The following is an 8,529-nucleotide window of genomic DNA, read 5'->3' as shown; positions in this document are numbered from 1 at the left end:
GCAGACCTCAAACACCAATAACTAAAAAAAAATATAATAAAAACTCTGTGGTTGCTGCACTTGTACTTCCACGTTTGACAACCTTTGCGTGTCTCAAAAGCACATTACTTTTGCAGTAAAAGCAGCAAATTAGCTCTGGTTTTGACTCAGGGAAATATGAACATGTGAGATAAAATACAATGCAAAGAACAACTATAACGAAAAGGTCAACAAAGGACTATGACAAGTATGATATCTTTAACTTTTTCTCCATGACTTGCAAAAGAAAAAAAAATGTCAAACAGTTTGTACATTACACATCAAATTCTGCTCTACCTGAATGGCAGGATGTATTCATCTGTATGAGAGGGAGGGAAAAAGAGAGAGAGAGAGAGCATGTCCCACAACAGTACTTGTATGTCACTTATGCTTTATACTGCCTGAAGGAATATGACAGGCTCCTGCATCTCATCTCCACTTCTCATTTTACCTCAAAAAGTCATCCTTACTCACTTGCCCAATCTCTGCCTTCCACCCCTCTACTCCCTTACAGCAGGTTCTATGGCCCTACACTCAGTATGTTATGTGTATACATGTACGTGTACTTGCAGCAAACTGAACCCATTCTCACTCATTTCATGTAGGCAAGTTTTTGATTGTGAGATACATACAGTGTACCATAATTAAAGGGAATAGTTACTTCTTCTAGTTGTCAAGTCATTTAGCTAAAATCATCATTTATTTTGATTCAGTCACAGTGCACTGCTGTTATAGCAAGCACATTTATAACAAAATTTCGGATACAACAAAGCAAAATGCAGGGCCAAAAATTATCAATTGGCATGAACCTAGTGTATCTATGCACTTCAATTGTTTCAAATAACAAAATTTTGATATCATAAAAGAAGACTGCTGGTTCATCATAACAGAAGTTGTCTGTACCTCCTTTCTAACAAAATCATCAGGAAAATATTTTGATGTGTTTATGGACTTGAAGACTCTGTGGTTTGGCCATTTTTTTCCAAGATTTACCTGTACACACTTGTCGTCAACGTGAGGTTGCAGTACCCCAAACACATAATACCTTAATGCAAGTTATGTTTACGGCATGAAATGTTCCTGTATTGGAGTTCAAAGCATTTTTTGTGGCATGAAATTTTCGCAAATTGCCAGATGGCATTCAATGCATAGTGTGTAGACAAGGAATTTCACATGCATGCATTTTAATTTCTGCGATATTAAATTTTTTTTCTGGTTTAAAAAAAAAAATACTGTTTTTACTGCACTGTGAGCTAATTACATTCAAGATGTAGACAATATTTGATCAAGATTGATTCATCATTGTGGCACTGAAACTGAAACAGACATATCTAATTTGTATAGACCTATTACAGAGTGAAATCGTAGATACAGTGTAGTACAAGTTGCAGTAAAAGTGGCCTTACAGCTGTACTTTAATACAATTGTAGGTCACTGAAATGACTGCTTAGAACATAATTCTGTGTCACTACATTCCACAACGTGGAATGAACAGCCTTCTTTCTGAAGGCACAAGAGTCACACAATCCTTCACCTCCACTCTGATGAGGAGAATGCATGAGCGAATCCTCGCAGCAACATCACTTATTTCCTGCTACAATTAACTTTCCAACAATGCTTGCATTTGAGGTATGCAGATGCCTCACTTCAGAGAGCTGGTGCAGACTGGTTGTAAATGTCCCAAATGTAGTCAGTGTCACACTGTCCCCTCACCATGCTAATTTCTTTTTGCCCTTTGGAAGAACTTTGCCTTTGGACTTCTTGCTCTGAACCTTTTTGATTTGCCGGTGGTTCATCCAGATGGGATAGTTTCCATGCTCGTTCTGTAGCTTCTTGGCATTCCACTTGAGATCTACAGTCATAGCTGGACACAAACAGAGGCAAAGAAGGTTAGACCAAAATGGTGAGGACAATATCCCAGCAGACAATGTCTACAGGTGCATCAGATACTGTACAAGCTGAAATTTTCGCAGTGGTTTTATTTTCGCGATTTTTGCAAATCACCTTTGAACCGCGAAAATAACAACACACGAAAATAACATGCGAATAAGTAAGTCCAATTAGACCCTCACAACCGTGAAATTAACAACACGCGAAAATGTCCTTCAAGTAGCAATTCACAAAAATATCTGTATGCGAAAATTTCAGCTCGTACAGTACATGTGTATGCTTCATGATTTTATATGAGCATGAGTGAGATTTGTCATTTAAAACACAATACAAGAGTAGGGATCAAGTCCCACAGAGTACAGTGTGTACACTCATGCACAATATAAATGTCACAAAAACATCAGCAATGTCAGACTCAAAACTAAGATAATTCATGAAGTGACAATCAGTTATGCTAACCCAACAGATGTGAGATGTGTCATGAACACAGGCATACATATAAATTGAAGCCACAAACTGCAATTGTACAATAAGATTTATTATGGAACGAAAAGGTAGGAGAATATATTGAACTTAATAATAAATATAATACTTGGCAAATCGAAGAAAATAAGGCAAATTAATAAATGGTTGAAATCACAATTAGGAGTGAGTAAAACATGTATTCTCCTTTTTCAAGAGAAAAGTGAGTGATTTCCCACCTACCTATATTTAAGACTTTAAATAATGTACTACGCTTGTATACACCATATTGCATTTCTGTCATGGAAGGTAATTTTTGTTTTTGGGGGGATTTTTTGTTTTTTTGTTTTTTGCACATCACTAATATCACAAATGCCAGTCCACTCACAACTTGAAAAAAAAAATATATATATACATATATATATATGCCAGATATGTACAGGCAACTCACACTAAAACAAAGTCCTAAGGAACATCAGTTTTCTTTCATTATACACTATCAAAATTTTGTTACAGCTTAACAGTAAAGTGTATTAAAGATGTACTTTGTATCTATAGAAAACAATTTTTGGACCTGAATTTTTACTTCATTGTAAAGAAAATTTCATTATAGTGGGAAAGTGCTGCAAAATTGTACCATGATTGCTGATTATTTATGGAATTTACCTTTTATTGGAAGCATAAATACATGATTACTTCACAATGATGCAAGTCTATTGTAACTACATAAATCTATGGACTAATATGACAATTACCTTCTGCAGCATCATCATCCATTTTTGTCTCCTTGTCTTCTTCCTCATCACTCTCCTCCTCCTCCTCCTCATTCTTCCTCCTCTTCTTCTTCCTCTCTGTCTCCATCAGTAAGTCAGAGCCTGGTATAAACCTGACATCATAGTCTTTGCCTGTGGCTTGGTTCACATCAGGTTTATTTATTAATTCCCTTATGTCATCAACTGTGAAATAAACCAAAATGTGCATTTTCATGTTAAAAACAATGCACACACTTAGCCTCCGAAACAAACTTTCAGCAACACTGCTTTTTGATAGCATAATGGCATAATATACATGTACAACTTGTACCATTTCAAATAAAGGTTGGAAGGGTCAAACAGTAGATCATTAAGGATTCTTCAGTGAAAAGTATACAAAGTAAAATGATTGCATAACCATTAAATTAAATGTAGTGTATTTCACTACTGGTATGTCAGGGAACATCACACCACTCCACAGGCATCCTCTTCCCAATTTCTTTACAGTACACACGGCAGAATGCACAGAGTATGAAAGATGAAAACAAACATAACAAAGCATTGAATGTACATGAATATACTTGTACTGTATAAACAAATTTTGATCTAAAAGTTTACGTACATACAGTACTGTATATGTGCATGGCATTTATACCAATAGGTTTCCTAATTAATTTTTGTACACTTCATCAGTAACATGTTTTGACCCTGCCTCACCACAAACACGTAGATCTATGAACAGTCAACCTTGCCCGAGTCCACCTCGCATACAGTGTAAGTTGAATAATGACCCAAGCTGAAGGTCTTTGCAATTCCTCTTCTCTTTTTATTGTATTGATTTTAATCCCTCATACATGTAAGTTGAACTTTATCTAAAGTCAAAGCTACTGTGTATTTCTTCAGTCCAAATAGATTCGACTTAAATAGGCAAGGTTGACTGTACTTGAACATGTATGTTTTACCAAAGCCAAAAGGGTATTTCAGTTCTGTGCAGGAAACAAATGCTTCACAACTTTGTTACATCGTATGCAAGATTTTCATGAATACTTAAACTGACTTATTGTGCAATGTTCATCCCCCTATGTATGTGTAAATGTAAATTAAATTCCAAACACACTGTGTACTCACATTTATATCGTCTCTTTGAGGGATCCTCCTTGTCATAGCCTTCCATTTTGAGACATTTCTTCAATCTGACAAGTTCCTTTGGAGCATTCCGTTTTCGCTTGACAGCACGTAGCTTTCGTTTACTTTTGCTTCGTAAACTCTTTGCCATTTTTGTTTAAAGCAACCTGCCAAAATGAACAAAAACAAAATTCTTACAGACGTTGTTCTAGAGAGAGAACAAATGAAATGCCCTTTTTGAAATTAAACACAATTATCAGGTGAACCACTCTTGTATGTACAGAGTTTGTAGAAAAATACAGTAATTTTTCATTCTTAACATTTTGATATTGTAGACTGTGTATCTAGTACAGTGCACTCCCGTTGGGTTTAAACGGATACAGGGATGCCAAGTTCAAAAAAAAATTATGAGTGAGATTTTCATGACTCGGCAACTCGGCATGTTAATGTGCGCGCGAGCGAGGGTGTGGGAGGGGTTTTCCCCCTACGGCCTCCCACGGTAGGGATCTTTTTTTCAATTTTTAGCTCTTAATGGTGCGATCAGGTGCATACTTAAGTGACTATTTTTTACTTATTTTGAAAGACAAAAGGGAAATATACCTTCATTTGCAACTATAATATCACTTTAATCTTTTGAGCTATGCTCATTATTATAGGCCCAAGTTGCAGACTTCGCCCGATGCTTGAGAAAAATGGGTGCCATGCGTGAGATCGTGAGATGGACCCTAAATGCTTGAGTCTCACGCAGAATGCGTGAGACTTGGTAGCTCTGCGGATATGGTTACAATGATATTTCCGGTTACCACAAAATAAAAATCCAGGGATTGTCGCAAAATTATCGGCTCGTGTTTTTTGTTGTTTATTTGTGCGGTTATCACAACATTTCGATACAACGTAAGAAAACTTCATTATGGGAGTCCACTGTACTCTTAAGATAAAAGAAGCAAGTTTGTTTAAGCTCCAGGTTGAAGCTCCTTGGTACTACACTTGTAACCTTGACATCAATTTTTGTTTTTACATATGCTGCTTCTGGTCATCACATTTCAATCATCATCTCATCACTCATGAACATGGCATTTTGCATTGTTTTTTTATTAAAGTTTAGACTGCAGGCCACACACACGACTAGCCAGACCTCACAACCAATCAATAGTTACCACAGTCATCTGAACTGTGATGTTTGCATTCTGAATATACATATATAATATATATTCATATAATTGGATAACCTCGACAATTTACACATGAAGACACCAGAGGCAGCCGGCAGAGAGAGAAAGAGGGCTTCGTGTAAACTAACACAAAATCCAGTACATGGGACCTCGTCACAACACGCTGCACGACACGCTATGGGTGCGCACTGCGCTGCAGCTGGTAAATATAATTGATAATAATACGCGTTGTACCTCATTAAAAAATGTAAAACAACGAGAACAAAGGATTCATGATAACAAGTAGATCTGCACTTACGGAAAGAAGAGATGAACGTTACTCTGTTTTCACAAGATCTTCAAGCTGGCTGCCGCATTCACCGTCACTTTTTATTTCGCAGTACATGTACCGTCATTACCAGTATACCATACACGTATGACGTAGTCACATCTGTATTACAGTATGATACACTGGAAACACGGGAACACGTGCTCGCTAACCAGGGAGAGGTAGGTGGGATGTAAAGAGTACAGTAACTCCCTGCTCCTACCACCAGTGGGGTATCCAGAGGGGGTGCACCCCCACCCCCTCCGCCATAAAGTCCCCAAGCAATGGCTGTTTCATCTCATTCTTCTCCTTAAGAAATAAGAAAGAAAGGGCCTATAGAGCTAAGTTAGTGCTGTGTCGGCCCTGAAGTCATCAAGCCCTATATGGACTGAAGTTTGTGGACAATAATTGCGGATTCAGGCCGGCCGGTGCCCTGTTTAGGGAGTGCCGGGTTTGGGGTAAAACTTTAACATGTGCAGTTTTGAAAACCCTATACCTCCACCGTAAATGTGGCAGTTATCATCCCTGGGGTATCCAATTTTGTTCGAAGGGGCACCAAGTCCATATTGGACGGGCTGGGACAAATTCTGATTTGTCAGGATTGTTTGAATAAAAAATAAAATAAAAATCTCTAGAACCAGAATACCTAATATGGACAGTGCTTTCTTAGGAAGTACACTATAATCAGAAGTGGATCTAGAAGAAGGGGTGGGGGGGGGGGGGGGTTGCACCCCCCCCCCCCCCAGAAAAAAAAAAATCCCGGGACCATTTTTTTAAAATCTTATCTTTTTTGTAAAACTTGTAATTTTATTTTTTTCTATTCATGTATTTGGGGGAGGGGGTTGATTTGGCAATGACCTCTATACCAAAAATAGTGGTGTTTTAGATGCAAGAAAACGCCATTTTCACACACAGATTTTCAAAAATTCTCGACTGGCATATGGTGCACAGTAAAAATGAAAATACACTTTTATCATGATGAAACAATAGGCCTATATAATCATACACAGGGGCGGATCCAGGAATTCCGTAAAGAGGGGGCGCGTTCACAAAATTAAAGGGGGGCGCACGCACCCCTCCCTCATTTTTTCCTTTTTATTTCTTTTGTTTCAACAAAAAATAAAGGGGGGGGGGGGCCTGCGCCGGTTGCGGTCCTCCCTGGATCCGCCACTGATACATGATCCTGTATGAAAGGTGACAAAGTCATTTGAATTATAATTATTATAACAGGCCAGCCTATTTATACTAAGGGCAGAGCCTATGGATTGTAGACTTATAGGATGCTACACAGTTAGCTCCTGGGGCGCCTGGGGGTGTTTCACAAAGAACAAAGAATTTAAGTCTAACTTAACATTTAGATTGACTAAAAATTATTGTATTCTGTGTGTGTCTTTAATGTTGCTCAACTTTAAAGGGGATGGCTAGTAACCGATCAGTGGGAATCAGTGGGAATGCTGAGGGATGATTGTTCCAATCCTTGTGGGATTCATTTAAGAGTACATTATATATCTACTGTTGTGTGAAAATTATTTGCTTCAGAACGGTCTCATATTCAAGTAATGTGCAGATTAATGCCCCGTCACTGACCAAGGACGCTTACCTGGAAACATTGAACTGCACATTACTTGAATTTGAGACCATTCTGAAGCAAATAGTTTTTCACACAAGAATAGACATATAATGTACTCTTAAATGAATCCCACAAGGATTGGAACAATCATTCCTCAGCAATCCCACTGATTCCCACTGATCAGTTACTAGCCATCCCCTCGTCCTCACCTATGACCGCCGCTTGGGAGCCATACACAATGAAGCATATTTCCTCCATCGAACTATTGAGTCCAAAGACGCTCTACTCGTTTTGTTACAAAATAAACATACGACCAAGAAGCAAGTGTCACCCAGCTGCTTAGTTCACTAAATTGGAACTCACTCCGAAACAGACGGGAAATACACCGCTTATCCTGTTTTCATAAGATGCTCCATAAGGAAATAGACATACATCACACAGACCATTATTTGCCCTAAACCAGATCGAAGTAGAGGCGGGGGCATTCAAATCAGTGAGGTACCAACTAGCAAATTCATCCTTCCCGCTGACGGATCGCAGAATGTGAAGATCAAATTCGGTTTTGTTCACACAATTTCATGAATTTTTCATTCAAATTAGCCAGAAGTTGTCGTATGCGAGACGGTACGTCTGTTTGTATCAGGAGTGTGTACTCGGATTGCTAGCGTGTGTGTCTGTATCTGTGGTTCTGTGTGTGTGTGTGGGGGGGGGGGGGAGGCACACTTGTGTGTATGTTAACTCCTGAATGTAAAATGTGAACGGTTACAGAAAAAAAAAAATACATGAATGACTGGGAAATCGCACCGGATAGAGATATGAGACGAATATGAATGAAAATTTAACGAAAATTATTCATTGACAAAAAACGAAATCGATCCTGCTGTTTTGAGTGCTGGAATTGAGACTGACGAATTTGAACTGTAAATGACAAAAATGTATGCCAAATGACTAAATTGAATGGACTTTATTTGAAAATGAACGACGAAAGATGAATTTGAAGGCAAGATTGGCCTATTCCCGACATCCCGCGACGAAATTGAGTAAAAATTTGTGAAATTGAATGAAAAAAGTTTGAAAATGAATGGGAAAACCTATAGTAGGCCTAATCATCATTGCTCATAGTCTGGAATTGCGCCATCTCTGGTGCAACGGTGTGGTCATCGGAACGAAAAGACAACAACGAAAGATACTAAGAATCTTTGCAACGATATAAACAACAGAAAGAAATAGAGT

The 8,529-nt window shown here is 38.3% G+C and overlaps 1 protein-coding gene across 1 annotated transcript; it reads right to left on the bottom strand.

Annotated features, from left to right (window-relative positions):
• Window positions 1–1,507: 1,507 nt before the first annotated feature.
• LOC139709585 (protein LLP homolog) lies at window positions 1,508–4,398 on the bottom strand. The gene is made up of 3 exons (XM_071621543.1): window positions 4,251–4,398; window positions 3,126–3,326; window positions 1,508–1,882 (listed from the first exon to the last, which is right to left on the bottom strand). The coding sequence occupies exons 1-3, from the start codon at window positions 4,396–4,398 to the stop codon at window positions 1,728–1,730; spliced, it is 504 nt and encodes a 167-aa protein (XP_071477644.1). The 3' UTR covers window positions 1,508–1,727.
• Between the last annotated feature and the right edge of the window lie 4,131 nt (window positions 4,399–8,529).

This window comes from Diadema antillarum, unplaced genomic scaffold (genome assembly GCF_040938485.1).
Source record: "Diadema antillarum isolate AM-2024a unplaced genomic scaffold, OU_Dant_1.0 seq00001452_RagTag, whole genome shotgun sequence".
In the NCBI taxonomy this organism is placed as follows: domain Eukaryota; kingdom Metazoa; phylum Echinodermata; class Echinoidea; order Diadematoida; family Diadematidae; genus Diadema; species Diadema antillarum.
This window is presented reverse-complemented; position numbering and strand designations above follow the sequence as displayed.

What these genes read in the sequence shown, in the direction of transcription:
- LOC139709585 (XM_071621543.1), bottom strand. Translation starts at nt 4,398, where the DNA reads ATGGCAAAGAGTTTACGAAGCAAAAGTAAACGAAAGCTACGTGCTGTC. An exon ending in CTCAAAGAGACGATATAAAT is followed by an intron (nt 3,327 to 4,250) that starts GTGAGTACACAG and finishes TTTATTTCACAG; the next exon opens with TTGATGACATAAGGGAATTA. An exon ending in GGATGATGATGCTGCAGAAG is followed by an intron (nt 1,883 to 3,125) that starts GTAATTGTCATA and finishes GTTTGTGTCCAG; the next exon opens with CTATGACTGTAGATCTCAAG.